General features: G+C 43.6%; 1 protein-coding gene across 1 annotated transcript in view; it reads right to left on the bottom strand.

The window, feature by feature from the left end:
• LOC130124034 (piezo-type mechanosensitive ion channel component 2) overlaps positions 1 to 20828 on the bottom strand; it is a 125589-nt gene that overhangs the window by 15051 nt on the left and 89710 nt on the right. Inside the window, exons 27-42 of the mRNA XM_056293397.1 lie at positions 20213 to 20330; positions 19541 to 19697; positions 18271 to 18360; positions 17171 to 17292; positions 16703 to 16771; positions 15226 to 15329; positions 13293 to 13413; positions 13075 to 13152; positions 12150 to 12316; positions 11229 to 11422; positions 9934 to 10107; positions 8728 to 9318; positions 3688 to 3946; positions 2894 to 3073; positions 1832 to 2141; positions 179 to 311 (exon numbers count right to left, since the gene is read on the bottom strand). Coding sequence (XP_056149372.1) covers positions 179 to 311; positions 1832 to 2141; positions 2894 to 3073; positions 3688 to 3946; positions 8728 to 9318; positions 9934 to 10107; positions 11229 to 11422; positions 12150 to 12316; positions 13075 to 13152; positions 13293 to 13413; positions 15226 to 15329; positions 16703 to 16771; positions 17171 to 17292; positions 18271 to 18360; positions 19541 to 19697; positions 20213 to 20330 — 2867 coding nt within the window. The remainder of the gene's footprint in view (positions 1 to 178; positions 312 to 1831; positions 2142 to 2893; positions 3074 to 3687; positions 3947 to 8727; positions 9319 to 9933; positions 10108 to 11228; positions 11423 to 12149; positions 12317 to 13074; positions 13153 to 13292; positions 13414 to 15225; positions 15330 to 16702; positions 16772 to 17170; positions 17293 to 18270; positions 18361 to 19540; positions 19698 to 20212; positions 20331 to 20828) is intronic.

Raw genomic sequence — 20828 nt, 5'->3', positions numbered from 1 at the left:
CTCTATTAGCCTGCTGAGCATACATGTACCTTGTCCATACCCACAGTCAATGTCATTCACACCAAAGATGTGCCAAGGGTAAATGCACATTCTGTGTTGGCCACTAGAGAAGCTGCTGAGTAAGTAACACGGCTGCCTCTAGAAATGAAGTTGTTTGTTTTGAAGTACACTGTCATACCGCTTGACGGCGAAAGCCTTTCCTTTAATGAGCTGTTCCCTTAGCTTCTCCATTATCAGCTGTTTGCGGCTCTTCTGCTGGACACTGGCCTCGCTGCCGTCCCTGTGGCTGCTGTTGCGAGAGGCGGTGCTTCCTGTGGAGACCATTTACATTTCTGGTAAATGAGCCATGGCAAGACCTGTAGCTGACTAAGTCTGAGATCCTGAAGCAGTGATCTAAAGGCCTTTAGAAAGCCTACACTAAAGACAAGAGAAGGAGTAAATCAGCTTTAAATTTCTGTTTACTTAAAAGTTTCTCCTTCCCATGCAAATTTTCTACTATCGTTATCTACCATCTTTGCATATTATTATTCATCCTGTATTACCAGCTTTTCCATATCTTTGGCATATCCTTGTTTTGTTGTCTGTGTTTTTAAAGATTATTTTCTGTGGTTATTTGTCTTTAACAGATAATATAAGACTAAGAGCTGGGGAAGACAGAGGGTGCATGGAAGATATGGAATATAAGTCCTTAATTCATACCAGACACTGAGCTTAGGTGGTCCAACAAGGTGCGTGATGGAATATCCCTTGTCTAAACGTTGTCTTTTTTTCTTTTTTTTTTTTAAAAATCTTTTCATCTTCTCCCCAATTACCCCACTCTTCTGAGCTGTCCCGGTCGCTGCTCCACCCCCTCTGCTGATCTGGGGAGGGCTGCAGACTACCACATGTCTCCTCCGATACATGTGGAGTCGCCAGCCGCTTCTTTTCACCTGACAGTGAGGAGTTTCACCAGGGGGGACGTAGCGTGTGGGAGGATCACGCTATTCCCCTTAGTTCCCCCTCCTCCCCGAACAGGCGCCCCAGCTGACCAGAGGAGGTGCTAGTGCTGCGACCAGGACACATACCCACATCCAGCTTCCCACCTGCAGACACGTGCAATTGTGTAACACGGGGATTCGAACTGGCGATCCCCATGTTGGTATTCAACAGAATAGACTGCTACACTGCCCGCACGCCCCAAATGTTACATACTGTTTAAGAGTATAAATATACTGCTATTGCTGTTATTGGCCTAACATTAAGTATTTATAGAGTTTAATTATAGAGCACATATCAAAACAGCATAACAAAATGAAACACAAGACAGGAAAATGTGAGAGGATGAGCCCTGGGATTCAGATGGAGGAGGTACATCATTATTCATAGTGTACCACTGTTTCCTCTTTGAAGAACAACTCTGACTAAGCCCAGGGGTTAAAACTGTTTGCCCAAATGTACTGGTGTTATAACGGAAGACTAGAAGAAATGAAAGTAAGGGAACCGATCAAAATAAATTTCAGAATCTAATACAACGCTTCAACATTTGTACACATTAGAACTGCAACACTTGTGTTTACACTTTTCTTTATCCGCAGAGGGACTTTGCTGGTTGTGCAGACTGTTTTCAGTGATCCAAAGCCTCACAATTATACTGATGGGCACACTTGCAACTGGGAATCAAGCTGTGATTCACTGTTGGCCACAGAGCAGCTCGACTGGAGTAGCTGGGACTTGAGGTTTGAAGGGGGTCATTTACATATTCACTTCACTAGTCTTTTGATTTGAGCTGCCATCAGTCATAAAAAAACAATCATGCTACCAAGAAGACAGACATCAGCACCGGTCCTTTTACCTCTCTTGGACCTCGCAGAGGAGTGGGTGGATCGGTGGGACCCTCCGCTGGAGCTCTTGCGGCGCTGGTACGTCTGCTGGTTGGGATAGTGTGCCTGCACGTGCACAGAGTCTATGGAGGTGCCGAAGTTGATGGACCTCAAGGTGTGGGTGGAGTCTCTCCTCTCACGGGTCTGCGCCGGGACAGGATCCTTCACACTCTCCTCTTTCTCCTTTTCGTTCTCCTTCTCCCTCTCTTTGTCCTCTGACTCATCAGGGTGGGGGAATTCTTTTTTTCCTTTGGGGTCGTCCTCGTCCCACAGACCATGACACTAGGAAAGGAGTGTTAAGAGTAGATGAGTTTTGGGCACAAACAGAGCATCTCTCTTACCTGGGGCTAGATAAAAAGTACTGCTAGTTTTGAGTGTGCAATGGACTGCAGTGCAGTCGTAACAAAACGTAATTTGGAGAGCAGAATAAACTTGTAAGCAAAACTAGCGGGACATGGAGTTGCGTAGTATTTCTTTTTGTCACAACAGTCATGTGGTCAGGGTCATGGACACAGTTACTGATGTTATTAGTGTGTATTGTTACTAATACATACTGGACACACCCACGTTAATGCTGAAAATACTCTTTACTGAGAGTGAAAAGAGGTCTGTCCCTTTACATTTAATCTTCTTCTTTCGTCTTACTCCCTTTTTCTCAGGGGTCACCACAGCGGATTTTACGCTTCCCATCGGGTACCCTGTGTGTGTGAGGTCACAGCACCAATGGCGGCCGTTGTTAACCCGGGCCTTGTCAGATCCGGTATGGTCTTGTCAATTTGCATACTGATTTGGCAAAATTTTACATCAGATGCCCTTCCTGACACAACCACTAACCCTGTGGACGATCCCTTTACATTAACAACCTCTGACCCTATGGATGATCCCTTTACATTAGTATTCGTGTTAATTCAAACCTGACAGAAGCAGGAGCGGTAAACAGAGTAGGGGAGAAACAGGCGAGAAAGCTCTGGCGGGGTTTGCAACCGTCAGCTGTCTTGCCTTATGCGGATATTATGTATTATGTTTGTAGGTACCTTCAAGATGGATCGATGGAAGAACAGGGCCAGGAGCTGGATCAAATCATAATGGACATAGCCATCTTTCTTCTCCACGCCGATGATGTTGGGAGGGTGGTAGGGTTTGTTCTTATCCACCTTGTTCTGGTTGAAAGGGAAGAAGCCAAACTGGAAGAAGTACTTGATGACAATGGTGACCTGGAAGGGGAGGACATGAATGCATACGGAAATCAGTGTTCAACACATCAGGACAGTTCACTTTGTGTTAAGTAGTCACACAAAATGGGAATTGCACTGAGGGAAAAGTGTCACATTAGTTCATTCAATATTTCTAGAATACAGATAATCTTGTTCACAGGTTTACATTCATGTGCCATGGAGGGCCATGTGTATGCTGGTTTTTATTCGAACCCAACACTACACCATCTGATTTTACTGATTACTCCTCTCTTGTCTGGCTGGAGCTTTGTGTTGGGTTGGAATGAAAATGTATTGTTGTTGTTTCTCGCATATATCAGTTTCCACTTTTGTGAGTCTGCTTGCAGCTGCACAAAACAAATTCCTTAATGGGATTAACAATGTTTACCTTTTCTTATTTTATGGTATCGTTTTGTATCATGCCTTATTGCTTTTATTTCCAAAATGGGCAAAAAGCATTATTGAAACGAGTCCAAAATCCATCGCTGGATATAATCAATGCCGTTACCCTGCTGTTTTCTCTAGACCTTATGTATTTACACACACACACACACACACACACACACACACACACACACACACACACACACACACACACAACAAACTTACAGTACCTCAGTGTAGACGATGGCAGTCATCCAGAAGCGTTTACTAGGCCGGGGCACAGACAGCATGGCCCAGAGGAAGATAGTGATCGGAAGGACCAGGGTGACACAGGAGGCCGACACCATGTGGTTGATGATGATGACCAGGTAGCACACCATCTCCGAGTGGGCCACCAGCATGTTGTACAGGGCATAGCACAGCTGGAGGATCAGGGGCTGTCTGTTGTAGAAATTGTCCGACCTCTCCAGCTCTTCATCATAGAACATCCTGGAGAACAGGAAGTGAGGGAAGCAAGGAGGGGAGAGGGCAAGGATGGAGGTAACGGGTCAATAGGGAGAGGGGGGTAGGTGAGAGAGATGGAAGGGTTGAGTGATTTCGATGAGCTTTATTTCATTTGAAGCTGAAGCATGATGTCCACATGACATTCACAACACAGAAGTCAACTGACTATGCCTGCAACTTAGACTGCCAATCCTCTCCAGGCCACTGCACTGAAATTTGATGTAAACATTGTATACCTCTAAATATTAAAAAGTGACATTTTATGAACATCTTTGGAGGTAATAACTTTTGTCAGCGTAGCCAGTGGGATCTGACAACCCACTACGTCTGCCTGAGTGAAATCCATCCATCCATTATCCAACCCGCTTATCCTACACAGGGTCGTGGGGATGGTGGAGCCTATCCCAGCAGTCATTGGGCGGCAGGTAGGGAGACACCCAAACCTGTTTGTTCACATGGAAGACTGCAGTTCAGCTTTAATGCCTGTGAATTATTTACAATCTGGCCTTGGTGACGTCACTTCTCGCCAAAACAATTGGGAAAATTTCCTTTTTTCTTCGATCTTAGTTTTGTTTTGGTTTTTTTGACCCCCCCCCCCCACTTTTTCTCCCCAATTGTATCTGGTTAATTAATTATCCCACTCTTCTGAGCCATTCTGGTCGCTGCTCCACCTCCTCTGCTGATCCGGGGAGGGCTGCAGACTACCATGTCTCCACCGATACATGTGGAGTTGCCAGCCGCTTCTTTTCACCTGACACTGCGGAGTTTCGCCAGGGGGACGGAGTGCATGGGAGTATCCCGCTAGTCCCCCCAGTTCCCCCCCCCCCAACAGGTGCCCTGACCAACCAGAGGAGACGCTAGTGCAGCGACCAGGACACATACCCACATCCGGCTTCCCACCCGCAGACACGGTCAATTGTGTCTGTAGAGACGCCTGACCAAGCCGGAGGTAACACAGGGATTTGAACTGGTGATCCCCGTGTTTGTAGGCAACAGATAGACTGCCATGCCACCCGGACGCCCTGATCTTAGTTTTTATTGATGAGTTCAACATTTGATTTCAACAGTTCCCATCTGATGAAGATCTACAGGTGACAGAGGCTGAAAAGCGTTAAGGCCCATAAAGCTACTGGCCCAGATGACATCCCTTCCCATGGCCTCGAGGCACGTTACACTCAGTTATCCGTCATTGTGTGTGGTTCCACTGTTTCAAGAAAGCCACCACTGTGCCTGTGACGAAGAAAACACCTGTCTCTTGCCTTATCAACCTGTTGCTTTGACCTGTGTTATTCTGAAGTGCCCAGTAAGATTGGTAATATCATATATAAAACGTAACATTCCTGCCACCCTTGATGACCCATTACAGTTTGCCTACTGTTCCAACAGATCTGTAGATGATGCTAACTCACTTGCTCTGCACACTGCTTTAGTACACCTTGAAAAGAAAATACCCGTGCTGAATGTTGCTCTGCTCTTAATACAATTGTACCATCCAAACTGGTGTTGAAACTCAGAGGTCTTGGTCTGGGCAATTCTATCTGTAATTGGCTATTTAATTTCCTGACAGGCAGGCCCCAGACTGTGAGATTAGGTAAAACATACTCATCTACATTAGTTCTCAGGACTGGCACACCTCAGGGCTGCTGTCTCAGTCCCCTATTGTACCGTCTGTTTACACTAGGGCTGTCCCTAATACAATTTCTTGGACTCCGGAGCTTCGGTCGTAATCTCCAGTGAATATTCAGAGCTTCAGCGGTGGCGGGGGGGGGGGGGGGGGGGCTCGGGAAGGACTAAGGCAGACATTTCTCCATTCTCAGCTGAGATGAACGGCATAAGCGGTGTAACACGTCTTTCGATTTAATTAAAGGCATTAATTGTTACGGATTCTGTTGTTCTACAGTATTGTTGTTTGCGTTATTATTTGTTACTAAAAAAACATTTCCCCAAGATTTGGTGTATTTGATGCATATTTGAAATCTCGAGGGATTTGGTTGAACTGCCGACCTGTCCAGCGTGCTTCCCTGCCTTCTGCCCAATGAGCACTGGGATAGGCTCCAGTTTTGCTTTGTATAGTTTAGAGAGTCCTTTAGTGAGGGTAACCCCCAGATATTTAATTTTCTTTAGATTCCAACTGAAATTAAATGATTCTTGAATCACTTTTGATGAAGTGTAGTTAAGTGTAAGTATTTGTGTTTTTGAAATATTAATTTTGTATCCCGAAAGGTGTCTATGTTTCTAGAAACGTCATCAGTACAGGAAGGGATTTATTCAGTTGTTCAAGGAAGGCTATGACATCATCAGCAAAGAGTCCTATTTTGTGTTCCATGCTATTTACCATAACTGCCTTAAGTTCTTTGTTTTGATGAACTGCTTGTGCCAAAGGCTCTATAAAGAGAGCAAATGGAGTGGGTGATAGACAACATCCTTGCCTAGTCGACCTCTGTAATCTAAATTTGTCTGTCAGGTTTCCATTTTAATTCTAGCAGTGGGCTGTTGATATAAAATCTTTATGAATTGTATTGATTTACTGCCAAATCTGAATCGTTCTAACACTTTATATAGGAATTTCCAGTTTACCCGATCGAATGATTTTCCTGCGTCAATGCTTACTAATATAGCACATTGTTTTTTTCTTTTGTGCTTGATCTACAAGATGTAGGGTTCTTCTGATATTATCATTTGTTTGACATCCACTTATAAATCCTGTTTGATCTTCCTCTATCATTTCTGTTATAAAGGTGTTCAATCATTTAGAAATAATTGTTGTATATATTTTACAGCCTACATTTAGTATTGAAATTGGTCTATAATTCCCACAGTGTTCCTTATCCCTTCCTTGTTTGTTTTGGGATGACTGAAATTATTGCTTCAGTCCATAATGATGGTATTTTATTATTTTGAATTTTTCAATTAAAAGAGGCCAGGAGTAGTGGTGCCCGCTCATATTTGAACATCTCATACCATATCTCCATCACAACCTGGAGATTTATTACTTTTTAAATATATTTATTGCATCTTTCACCTCCTCAACTGAAATATAGGCCATTAGTAAATCATTTTGTAGCTAGCCAACTGATGGCAAATCCAATAAATTTAGAAATGCTCTCATTTCCTCTTTAACTGCGGATGCGGGTTGTCTATATAATTTCTCGTAGTATCTGAAAGATTTTCTCAATATCCTCTGGTATATTTGTTGGTTGATTCACTTGTGTGAGGGTCTCTGATTTTATGTATATTATTGATTAGTTGGTGTTTATGTAAATGTTTAGTGGCACTTTAGTGGCCCTCAGCCTCGAGCCTGCTTCATACTACCTTATTGGTCCGAATATAAGATGGTTTTTTTTCTTCCTGGAAATACATTCTGAAAAAGTGGGGTTGTCTCGGGGTCTATACTTCTAAGTGTCAACATAAAGTCATAACAACAGATGGCGCCAAATATCTGTAAAATGAGTGTTCCCCTCCTGACTGAAGCAATCTGGCCTGTGTTTTTTTTTTTTTCCCCTCGGTCAGATTTGTTTAAAGACTATTCTACCCTTCGATGGTTAATGTTGTTATTGAAATTATGATAGGCTACATGGTCGTTTTTTCACTATGAGATATATAACCCAATTTCTATTAAGACTACAGTTTATTTTCATTTTTAATGGTATTTAAATTAATTTAAGTCATTCATTTACATATGTGATTGCATTTTATTTCAATTAAATGTGACAATTTCCTCTAAAAGATATTAAAAAAAAACATTTTACTTAAAAGATGTTGAAAACAACAGCCTATCTTGTTTTATTCAATGTGTTTTTATTATCATTATTTTCAAATAAAACGATTCTCTTCATAAAAACAAGATTTGGATTTCAAAGTCTATTTCCAAACTTGAGTCTTGAAAAAAAAGGGGGGGGCGTCTTATATTCGGGTCAATACGGTAGTTCTGTTTCAGAAACTTGTTCCTTTTTTCAAATTCATGTCATTTATCTTTGTTTTCAAGACCTTGATTTGTTGATATATCTTTTAACCATTCGAATTCTGATAATCCTGCGCCAATTCCCTTAATCTCTATTTTCTGTGTAACTCTAATTTAACTCTTTTTACATGTGCAGTTTCATCTATCAATTTTCCCCTAATGAACAACTTCATAGCATCCCAAAATATTGTCAGGTCTATTGCTTCATAGTTATTTTCCTCTATATATCTTTTTATTTCTACTTTTACCTTCTCCTTTCTCTGTTCATTATTCAATATTCCCACATTGAGTCTCCATACTGTATGCTGTTTTCCATTAGTTAGGCATATTTCTAAATAGAGTGGATTATGGTCCGAGATATCTGTCCCGCCAGTCCTACATTCCTTCAATCTGTGGCTATCACCTACATACATAAAAAATAGTCTTGAATGAACTGTATGAGCAGCTGAATAATGGGGAACATTTCCTTTACACCAACATTACTTGGTAAATAGTGATTTTGGAAATGATGATTTCTCTCAAGATCCCCATCTGAGCACACTGCTATTGTTTTTCAAGACAAAATGTGTCCAAATTCAAAATCTCTTTTCATTGCAGGCTTACAAGCATTGAGTGAGTGTATAAGTGAACTTTTGGGGGAAAGGGTTCCTGAAATGACAACTCTACATGTGCAGTTTCTATACATGTTATGTGGACTTTTCATCACTGGTTTGTGCTACAGCACCTTGTTTCTGCCTTAATTTATTTGTTTTTAAGTAAAGCCTAATGATTTTGTATGGAATGTAGTAAGTAAGGTTTGACTTACTTGTTAAGAAGTAGTTCGCTGGCGGTCAGCTCCGTGGTCATGGAGGGCAGCAGTAGGTCTGAGCGGCTTTCTGAGCAGCTGTCAGGGGTCATCAACATCAGCCTGCTTCTGTCGCGGTCGCTCTCATCATCGCTGATCTCCAAACGGTCAAAACTGACCGCCTTGCTGTAGCTGGGAGGCACCTCGGCATCGGACGTTTTGGACGCATCCGTGTCGGGGGTGCAGAGCATCCCGACTCGCCCCCCTGTCTGCAGGTACTCCCGCCGTACTCCCCCATCATCGCTCTCGGTGCTATATTCCTTGTCCTGGGCAGAGGGAGCAGGCCCTGTAGTGTCCACCCTGTTGGAAGGGCCCTCTCCTGGGCCAAAGGAGTCCCAGGGAACCCCTGATGTGTCCTGATCCCTCTGTCCCTCCTCAGCAGGTTGCCCATCACCCCAACAGCTTCCCTCGGCCCCCTGACTCCCCTCAGGCTGCTCGGACCCTCCACAGCCATGCTGCTTATCCTCCCCTTGCTCCTGCTCATCCTCCACTTCCTCTATGGTGTCTGTGGTTCCCTGTCTGGAGTACAGCGTGATGCACTGGGTGGCTTCACTGCAAGGGAATACAGCAGAAAAATTCATTTGAAGTCCATGTTAGAAGCTTTCTTTAAAGGTCTAAACAACACTGAAAGAACTTATTTTCACTGGAACTGCTGTACCTGCACACATCCAAGTCAGACACAGCCACCCTGGTGCTTATCTTGACATGTTAGCACAATCTATATGATCTATACACAAAGTAGTGACTTTCAGCTAGTTAAGTGCTGCTTCTGTTGTAACCGTGTTATTACAGCCATAGGTTGTCATAGGCTTGGCTATGTGATGCATACGAGTCACAACCCCCCGGCTACGCCCGTTCCTCTGTCAACTAAAAATAAAAAAACATTCAAATTTCTTCCATTGAGAAGAGGAGTATGTGAGCAAGAGACTTATTGAAATAGAGAGAGCAGATACAGTTATCAAGAGAGGCAGACCAAAGTTACATATTTTTGAGTAGTTCTAATTCGATAGTGGTTTTTTTTAACATAGTTTTTGTTTGATTTTCCATAGTATTACATACAGTTCTATATAGTTTTATAGCTAGATGCGGTGACATTTTGCATACCAACATGATGGATGACATGGAAATGTACAGTAAGTATGAGTGGTGATGCGGAGGGCAGGGCACCTGGACACAAGGCTACTCCCACTGTCGGCCGAGGAGTTGGACATATCCAAGCTGTACATCTTGCGCAGCTTAGGGCGGGCACGCTCGCTGGTTTTGGGGATGCACTCTGGCATCCCGTCAAGGTCATCCAGGGTGGACTGACGAGAAAATAGCATGGTGGCCTCAGTGTAGGCGCTGACGGATGAAGGGATGGACGGAGGGAATGATCCAAAATGAGAGGAGGGATGGGACACCATGTTAGGGAACATGGCATTGGAGATTTGTGTACAGAATGAGAATATGTATCTTATAAGATCACTCGTATACATTGATTCCTAAACACTCAATCAACTAGTCACACAGCCATGGAATGGATACAGTGATTGAATATGGCGCCATCACAGAATGCTAATAAATAGCCGCAGTGCTATTCATAGTGATCCTGTATAGCTCAATAAGTGAAGTAATGCACCAGCACTACCATTATGGGAGGCTCAGCTTCCTCTTGGCCAACTCATACAACAAAATGCATGTGCTCATGGTACATTAAAGCACAGTGAAAACAGGCAGCTACTAAATGGTGTATGGTAGCAGTCACATGGAAACTATTGATAAGAGGCCTGTTGGAAGGTACTGGAAGAGTGGCAGTTCTCAGAGATGCTTGCATTAGGATCCCAGCTGTGGCCAATGTGGGCTTGGACAAGGCACTTGGGCATGACACATCCCACGGGGCACTCAAACTGCCCCATGGGATAATACTGACACTGGTGCACCCAGTGTGGGCAGCATAATGATTTATCTCACTTGCAGCAAATGGACCATAAAGTACAACTAAAGCTTTTCACCTCTTTGTCCCTGACTAGAAAAAGTGTTAACTCTGTGCAGGGCAGGATGTGCAGATATGTGTTAAATAAAGTAACCTTCTTGCTGGACAGGATGTTTACATTTTGGATGTTACTGATGCACAGGATATGATGTAACTGTCCCTGCACCATTCTTCAGAGCAATAAGTCAGTTCACTGTTATATCCTGATATTTGCAGAGGACATCGAGATATGCCATCACGATCTGTGGGCCCATCTCATTAGCCTACATTATTTACTAAGGAACCCAAGCTAGTTTGTTCAGAGGGCTGAGTGGGTGATTACAGGCAGGTCATTGAGGTTATCAACTGGGCATTGAGTTGGATCCTTCTATTGTCACCCTTCCAACATTGTGTCCCTTGTAACCCCTGGTAAACACTATCCAAACACTCAGGCCATTGGTTGATATCCCCTTATGCACAGGTTGAAGATCATTATGGGCCCCCTGCATACCTGGATAGGCTGTCTCTGGAGGTCATGGAGTCCTGGCTCTCCATCCGGTAACCTCCACGTCTCCTGCGGGCCCTCTGGGAGCCGGTCATGGACTCATCCTCACTAAGCTGGTCCAAAGTGGACTGTCTGGACATGTTGAGCCTCATGGCTTTCTGGTAGTACACATGGATGCTCTCTCTGGACGGCACATTACCCTGGAAGAAGGCGATTTGGTGTTTGAGGCTTTTACAGACTCACTAGTTTATTTGCTATTTCACCTTATTTGGACAATTTAAGTAAAGTTGTTAATACTTTATAATTACATTTTTCAATTTTTTATGACTTTTCCTCTGTCTTTTTACCAAACAACTAAATTCACTCAAAGTTGGAATTCTTGTGATTGCAACTTCGGATTTCTGTGTACAATTCAGAATGTGTTAAGCTCCAGCTGGCGTGATGACAAAAGAGGCTTCATTCTTAGTCCTGAACTTAAAGCTAGGCGTGGCAAACAGGAAGGGGATGGAGCCTGAGCTGACAAACAGATGGCAGCTGTCCACCTCAACCAGATGCACTTGGGCCGGTTTACCTTCTCCTAATGTGTGTGTGTGTGTGTGTGTGTGTGTGTGTGTGTGTGTGTGTGTGTAGACGCTACTAAAAGAGCCCTTTGATGGCTTGTGAGTGATGTGATGAACTGCTCCTATGGACTCATGATGAAAGGAGGAACAGTCTGCACCAGTTGTAGGTTATCTCAACTGACCATAAACATATCTCTCGCTCTACGTTTATGATCATGTCTCAATTGGCTATACTTGTAAGAAACTTTTTATAGTGAAATATTCCTACTTTTGACAATTTGCTCCTCGAGCTGACTAAAATGTACATGTACTGACCTCAGCTCTGCCGGCAAAACTAAAATACAAAGATCAAAGAGGTGCACAGTACCTTTTTGACCTCGCGGGTGAGCATGCAGCGCTCTATGCGCAGCACCGTGGAGATGTCGATGTGCTCGCGGCACATGTCGTTCATCCATTTCGTGAAACTGTCCACCGTGGTCTGGAACAGCACCCAGGTAAACTTGATGATGTTGAACACCCGCTTGATTATGTTGTCTGTTTGAAATAAACAGGTTGACAGCATCTTAGCGATCACTCTTTATTTGCCTGAAGAGGGTTATTTTTTTCTTACTTTTCTCTTGAGTGTGTGTGTGTGTGTGTTTATCATTTTAGGTATTTCAACAGCTGGAAAACAAAGTAAAACAGACCGAAAGACACATGGGGGAAAGCTGGGTTTGCCAGGACAGAACATGACTCCAGAAATGGGGGCTGTAATTACTTGACTATGTTCTGCTGCAACTGTTTTAATCATATGCTCAATTCCAAACTTCTCCAATGTCTTCATATGCAAATTCATATGCAATTAATGGCCACGCCCATATGTGCACATGAAACTGGTCGTTGTTGGTTTCGGTCTTCATGTAGCTGTATTGTACTGTGTGGTTTATAAGGGTGGGATACCTGCAGTCAGTTGAGACTGAAGAGGTCACTTAGATGAGTGATAAGGCATATCTGTCAATTAACGTTGTGTCCAGATGAACTGACTGAAATATCAAAACCCCATGCACCCTTAAAAGATCAGAGGCCCTCACATGACCCCATTCCACCCTATGTCACCCTCTCACCAGCAGCTAGGAGCTTTAATCACTGTAGATTTATACATCACATCACTCCTTCCTCCACCAAGTATCCCAGCATTCATGAGTTTGGTGCTTCTAGTGCAGTTTTTAAAAGATTCGGATACAGAATAAAGGAGTGTACAGTACAGGGAGAGAAAAGGTTCTTTGGTTTCGTGGTAATTGTAGGAAAGTGACCTGGCCCTTCAGACTTCTTTTTCTCCTCTCCCCCGTCTTGGCCGTCCGACAGCTCCCCAACTTCTATCGCCACATGAGCTGTAAATAAAGCACGAAAAGCACGCAAGTGAAGTTCAAAGTCCAGTACTTCAGATTTATTCTGAGTCATATCTGTTCAGATGGTGCACATCTTCATCTTCTTCTTCTTTCTTTTTTTTACTGTTATTAATACAACTCACCATCTCTCTTCTTTTTCCTGTGTCGAACCCCCTTGGTGTACTTCTTCCAAAATTTGCGCTTCTCTTTGTCTCTCGCCTTCAGGGCGGTTTTGGGGTCTGTGATCCACGCATGGTAAAGGAACTACAGGAGAGAGGAAAAATCACTGAATGGATGTAAAGCAGTGAAGTCAGTGAGGTGGATGATGCAAGAACAACAACAAGCAAATGGAACAGCTGCGCACCACTGAAAACACACAAGCAAAATATCTGATCGTAGCACGGATGAGACCCACGGGCCAAACGCAAACATAATTTGAGCAGTTTTTCACTGAATGTTATAATTCACAATTCTTCCCCCACCCCCTTTTCTCCCCAATTGTATCCGGCCAATTCACTCTTCCGAGCCGTCCCGGTCGTTGCTCCACCCCCTCTGCCGATCCGGGGAGGACTGCAGACTACCACATGCCTCCTCCAATACATGTGGAGTCGCCAGCCGCTTCTTTTCACCTGACAGTGAGGAGTTTCACCAGGGGGACGTAGCGCGTGGGAGGATCACGCTATCCCACCCCATCCCTCCCGAACAGGCGCCCCGACTGACCACAGGAGGCGCTAGTTCAGCGACCAAGTTACATACCCACATCCGGCTTCCCACCCGCAGACACAGCCAATGGTGTCTGTAGGGACGCCCGACCAAGTCGGGGGTAACACGGGGATTCAAACCGGCGATCCCCACGTTGGAAGGCAACTGAATAAACTGCCACGCCACCCGGACACCCCTACTGACAAGTATTCTGCTGAAGCTGCTTTTTGTTCCTCCTGACAATGATGAAGCAAATTACATGCAAGTGTCACAATAGAGAATTACAAAGTTCAGTAAAGCTTTACACAACAAGCTAATTTCATGCAGACGACTTCATGCTAACCGGTAACACAACAACATGCTAAAGAAGCAAAAGTCACTGCCTTTCCATTTCACATCAGATATGATGATATCACTCTACACCTGCTGATCGATGCCAGAAAGACAATGTGAAATGGAAAGGCAGTTGATGATGCGCTGGCTTTTATCGAGCCGTCAGACATCATCGCTGGCTGGCACAAAGCAAGACACTGATTTTTAGATCTGAGGGTTTTATACCTTGCCTGCCTTGACCACATACTGCAGTATAGTTTTAGGCAGTTTAATGATAGACTTAGGCAAAGCCAATACAGCTGTGGCAAACTTTCCGATAGCACGCTACAAAGAGGTGGACACAGTGGGAGAGAGTCAGAAGAAACACACTGCATCAGTATTATAAACACAAAATGTTAATGCATTAGAAGATGCCATACAATGGTGTAGTCCATAGTACAGAACAGTGTTGTAGTCGAGTCTCGAGTCCCCAGTGTTTGAGTCCGAGTCCCCAAAGAAGAGTCTGAGTCAAGTCCAAGTCAAGTCCCCATTACCCAAGTCCGAGTCATCAAAGTTGCGTCTCAGTCGAGTTCCAAGATGGGCTCCAGTGCTCCACTCTGGCACCGTAAAAAAGTTATTGATCACCACAGAATATGGTGATCAATGTTACAGTATTAATATAGCTATCAATATCTTATGCCAAATTATTAGGGCCTATTACAAAAAACTAACAAAAAAAACAGTCTTTATCAAATAACAAGTCCGAGTCGTCATCTCCAACTTCCGAGTCTGAATGCAGTCAATGCTCGAGTCCAAGTGCAAGTCCGAGTCATCAGTGCTCAAGTCCAAGTTGAGTTACCAGTCCTGAAAATTCGGACTCGAGTCCGAGTCCTGGACTCGAGTCCAACAACACTGGTACAGGATAAAAGTGTTGGTACATTTACAGGCTTTGTCTTCATCGATAGCAAGAGATAGAAAAATTTGGTTCTGTTAACAGGTATTTATGACAAAAACAGGATTTAGGAGTACCCCCACCTTGGGATCCGAGATGAAGTAACTCACCTGAAATGCTGACTTCTTTGGCAATTCCTCCTCTTTTTTCTCCTCCTCCTCCTCCTCTTCTTCACTGTCAGTTTCAAACAAGTAATAATCTCCACTTCTAACCACTGAGAAGCAATGGGATAGTTATAGTTACTCTCAGTGAGGTTTTTTTTCTTCACAACAACATTGCTTTGTTAAAAACAAGGGTTCGACCAAGGCTCACTTGCAAGAGGCCAGAAATATTTTGAAAATACAATCACTTGTCATTAAAACTTACTTTTTAAAATCAATACAAAATGTTTACAAAATCTGTTATGATAAACTCATTTTGAGGATAATAATTCATTACAGACACCTTTAGAGGGGTGAAGCAGAAAAGGTTAGAAGAGAAAACAAAGCATGACAACAAAGTATGAGTGACATCATCTTATATTGAGCAGAGGCAGTACCTTCAATGGAAAGCAGAGTAAAGAATAAATGCTGAATTCATGAATGAATGTTGAAAGTTTTGGAAAAATGTTGAAATTACACAGACTCCTATCACAGTCTAAGAGCACAGTTGCCTGCAGGTGAATTTACAGAGCATGTGATTCCTGTCTGTCTCCTTACAAGTGGTGTTAGGAGAAGCAATGGGATAGACAACCGTGACTTGTGTCCTTGAACAGAAGAGCCACGATGGAGAGGGCAGGGAAGGATGCCAGGAGATACAGAGACGGGGTATCAATGGAGGTAAAATGGGGAAATTATTCAAAGAAATACCACGGGGAGAGAGCAGTTATATCAAGACATGAGTCCAAATTGAACAGGTATCATCAATATTGACTCAAAGAATTGCTGTTGTTGTTTGTTTTGGGGTTTTTTTGCTTATCAATAAACCCCACAAATATTAAGTCAACATAGTCTTAAAATTTGTTCACAGTTTCAATCTTGCCTATGTTATTAAGATTTTACGGCATTTGGTTTTCTCCTAGTTGATACCTGTTGGAGGACCATGTACATGAGCAAAGAATGAATGAATCTGTCGCCCCTTTGGTCCAACACGGTGAGAAAGGGGAAGTGACATCATGTCTTTGCGCTGGTACCATTTACGAGTGAGTGATTCTCTACTGTGAGCTCGTCAGGTAAGACCAAAGATAAAGAGACCCTTCAAACGAAGGCCGTCCTCCAAACAACCTCCAGCCTTTAGTCATTTTCCATTGACTTGAGGGAATAACCTGTCTGTCTATTTAAGATGGCACCAGTTTGGACGTGAACTGACATGACTTTGTTGGCCTTCTTGAAATCAAAGTGCCCATCGTTTTGTGTGTGGAGAACATCAACTCTATGGATTTAACATGGGCCCTTAAATAGAGGCAGAAAAGGACTAAGGTCTGGATGTAGCGGGAATATCTTGGTTTTTTTCAGAGCTCGGGGGCAGTACGGGAATCCTCATGACTTCTGGTCAAGGACACAAGAGCCAGTCAAAACGGAGGAAGGAAAGGAGGAGGGGTCAACCTACTGGAAGCATGGTCAACCCACGGCCTCCACCACTGCTTTTTTTTGGCCTTGGCTTTCGTTCGCTCTGCTCCTAAAATTACACAAATGAATGCGAACATAAAATAAAATAAATAAATAAACGAATGTATGAATGAATGAATAAGTGAATAAATAATTTAAGACCATGTTCTTCAAGACATTACAAAAACACTTCCTTGTATTTATATCTCCATTAAAATCCTAATAGAGTTGGACATCCCAAAATGATCAAAATACATCACATTATTTCAAGGCATCAACGTACAAATTAGATTATTGTTTGTAATTGGGTTTATGATGATTACTAGGCTTTCAGTACATTTCCTGCGATGAAATGTACTCCCACTCAAACTTCCACAGAGACCTACTGAGGACCAAATTGACTCTATGGTAACCCTTTCAATTAATTGCACAACCGTTAATCCTCGGGCACAGACAGCCTTCATCATACCATCGTCTTCTTCCTCCTCTGGCTGGATGATGTTCTGTCCATCCCCGGACTCCTGGGCCATGCTCAGCATCTTCTCCTTGCCCCTCTTAAACTTCTCCTGCCTCATCTTAATGCGGTCCATCCTTGATTCGATCAAGAGAGGAGAGGAGAGAGGCCACGTATTGACACAGGAGCCCAGATCCCATCACTGCCTGTCTAACAGACTGACCATTAACATCAGGGCTTCATATGGAAATGAGAGTATGTTATATAATAGTAGAGAGTGGCTCATTAAAGTGGCTAAGTGGATATTATCAGAAGTCATGAGTAACCCCTGAGGTAAGGGAAAGTGGCAGAAAGACTTTATTATCATGCATTACTATGCTGTACACCATCAGCTAACTTATTGTAAAGGAGTAGATTAAGTCAGGAGTTGGTTTTTAACTTGGAATAGGTAATCGTGACTTAAAAAAACAGCTCTCTGAAAAACATCTTTAATTTGGTTTAGTTATTTCTACATGATGGAGTCAGCCATTTTGGGTTGATTCGACTCAGGTTTCATTAAATGTTCCTCTTAAACCTGAAATGACCATAGGCCTGTATGCATTATGTGGCGTTAAAGTGGGCATCCAGTCAAAAGCAAACATCCAATTGCAGATTACATTTGACGGCACATCAAAATTTACATATAAAGCCATTTAAGGGCAATATTGGACACATTTTTAATTGTTTTGTGCAAACTCTGGAATGAAAATTCAAAAGAGTGGAATATTGTTAAATTATTCTTGTCCTTAGGGCCTCTGAGATCAAAATTACACTTCATGTGTGGGGAACCATCCCTATGAGTCTTACACATGTCATATTGACTTACATTTGTGCAGAATTAAAAATGAGGTTAAAATTGTGCCCCAAGTGTCTACTCTGAAACATGTAGACCAAAAAAATAATAATTGAGGACAACTATGTGGAAACTGTTATTTTAACTATTGCTATAATGCTTCCACCGACTGAGAAGCCCTTCAAATGTTCTTTTGAATTTTTTTTACTGCATAATTGAGGCGCCAGTACTTCAGTCCAGGAAATACTGACACGTTTAAAGAACAACATGAATTCTGTCTCACTGTCTCTTCAGCTGCTCCATGGACTTGTGTTCTTCTTCCAGCCGAGCTTTCACCGCCTTCACGATGGTGGCCTGGAATAACTCGGCCCCTCTGAAACACACACCAGGGACAAATCAACCAAAGTTAGGGCGCTTTCACATTAGGGGCCCCGGGCCCATATCAGAGTACAGTTGACCCCAAAGTCCAGTTCGTTTGAGTAGTGTGACCACTGCATACCGTGCCTGGGTCCGCTTGAAAAAGTGGTCTCGAGTACGGTTCATGTGTACGGTTCACGTCAGGTGTGAAAACAACCGTACCAAAACACAGAAGTGGACTGCTATGCTACAAAGGCATTTCTCAATGCCGCCTGTCTCCTTCGAAATCTGCGTATACGCAAGTGTACGGAGCAACATTACTTATGTAAAAGCTGAGCGACAGGGGAGTTGACGGGGGCGGCAGCAATCGTACTCAGGCACAGTATGAAGTAATTGTACCTAATATGAAAATGCCCTTATCCACAGACTGGAACTCTGTCATATCTGGGTGGGAAAAAAAAATCATACGGCTTGATTTAACCTACTTAGAGTACCACATGGGTGGTGTAAGTCACGTATGACCACACAAGATTTTATGCATGTAAAGGTCAAGTTATTATTCTGATCTGTGGAAAACACCCCCCCCCTTTTCTCCGAACTGTACTTAGCTAATTACCCCACTCTTCCGAGCTGTGCCAGCAGCTGCTCCACCCCCTCTGCCGATCCAGGGAGGGCTGCAGACTACCACATGCCTCCTCCGACACATGTGGAGTTGCCAGCCGCTTCTTTTCACCTGACAGTGAGGAGTTTTGCCAGGGGACGTAGCGCATGGGAGGATCACGCTATTCCCCCCAGTTCCCCCTTCCCCCGAACAGGCGTCCCAACCAACCAGAGGAGGCGCTAGTGCAGCGACCAGGACACATACCCACATCCGGCTTCCCCCCCGCAGACACGGCCAGTTGTGTCTGTAGGGACGCCCGACCAAGCCGGAGGTAACACAGGGATTCGAAGTGGCGATTCTCGTGTTGCTAGGCAAGGGAATAGACCGCTACGCTACCTGGATGCCCCTGAATGTGCTCTATTGACCTCATCTAAGACCTACCCTTGGAGCAGTTAGGGATAAAGCATCATGACAAAGAGATGCTTCGTCATCCCATCTGGCACCTTTTGGTAACGATACCATCTCTATAATTGTGTGGCCACTTGACTACTGCCGGTTTAGGCGGCTTGGTACACTGCAAACCCTAAATCTGTACCTGGATGCTAGGATCTGGGAGGCACGGATGTCAGCAACCACGTGGAGGAAGTAGTAGCTCATGAAGACTCGTCTCTGGAGCAGGAGGAAGGCAAAGCAGATACTGTCCCAGATAATCCCTGCCTCGTCGCTGGGCAGCTCACAGTGTTCATGAGGCGCTGGGGTAAATATTCACCATTTGGTTATTGATACAGTCTGCGTCATCCAGTAAAGGTAAAATGAAGAAAAATCCTTTTTTCAGTGTCAGAAAAACATGTTGAACAGCTGTTGTGAATACGATCAGACATCTGTATCAACAATCTGCAACTCAACGAGCACATTCAACAGAGACAGTAAGATAAAGGCCGTCTGTTCATCTGCTTACATGCGAGTTATTCTTTAGCTGGAGTGATAAAGAGTTGTTGAGATAATGAGGCTGCACTCGTTCAGTTGAGATGAGGCTGTCTGGAATGTGGACGGCTGTTCGGTCATTCTCTTCTTGTGTGTGAATCTTATGGTTTTACTGTGTTTCCACATGTTATGACAAATCTTTTGACAGTAATTAACTAAAATAATCTGAACTAAACTATGCAATAAAACGTTCCAGTTATAATTTTGTTAACAAACAATGATGAAATGAAATAAACACTGTTCAGAGGTAGTAACTGATAGTTACTTAAAGGAGATTTCTTACGTAAGGCATCCTGGTTAATGGTGATATTGTATTCCTTGATGGTGCAGGCCAGACTAAACAACTGGATCAACCAGCAATGGTTCACCAGCAAAGAAGTGATGTATCCACAGGACAGGATCTGGGTACACAACAAAGTAAGAAGCCACTTAATTGTAATCATTGAAAGTAAATTATCCATCCATCCATTAGCCAAGCCACTCATCCGAAGTTGGGTCGCGGGATGCTGGAGCCTATCCCAGCAGTCACTGGGCGGCAGGCTGGGAGACACCCTGGACAGGCCACCAGTCCATCACAGGGCCGACACCTTCACACCTAGGGACAATTTAGTACGGCCGATTCACCTGACCTACATGTCTTTGGACTGTGGGAGGAAACCGGAGCACCCGGAGGAAACCCACACAGACATGGGGAGAACATGCAAACTCCACAGACGACCTGGGATGACCTCCAAGGTTGGACAACCCCGGGGTTCAAACCCAGGACCTTCTTTCTGTGAGGCGACCGCGCTAATCATTGCGCCACCGTGCCACCCAAAAGTAAATTGTCACATATTCTAATTAACTTCACTTTTAAAAAAGTGACACAATACTATTGTGTAAATGGTTATAAACTATAG

Source organism: Lampris incognitus, chromosome 14 (genome assembly GCF_029633865.1).
Source record: "Lampris incognitus isolate fLamInc1 chromosome 14, fLamInc1.hap2, whole genome shotgun sequence".
Lineage (NCBI taxonomy): Eukaryota > Metazoa > Chordata > Actinopteri > Lampriformes > Lampridae > Lampris > Lampris incognitus.
Note: the sequence above shows the minus strand (reverse complement) of the source record. Positions and strands in the feature narration are given on the sequence as shown.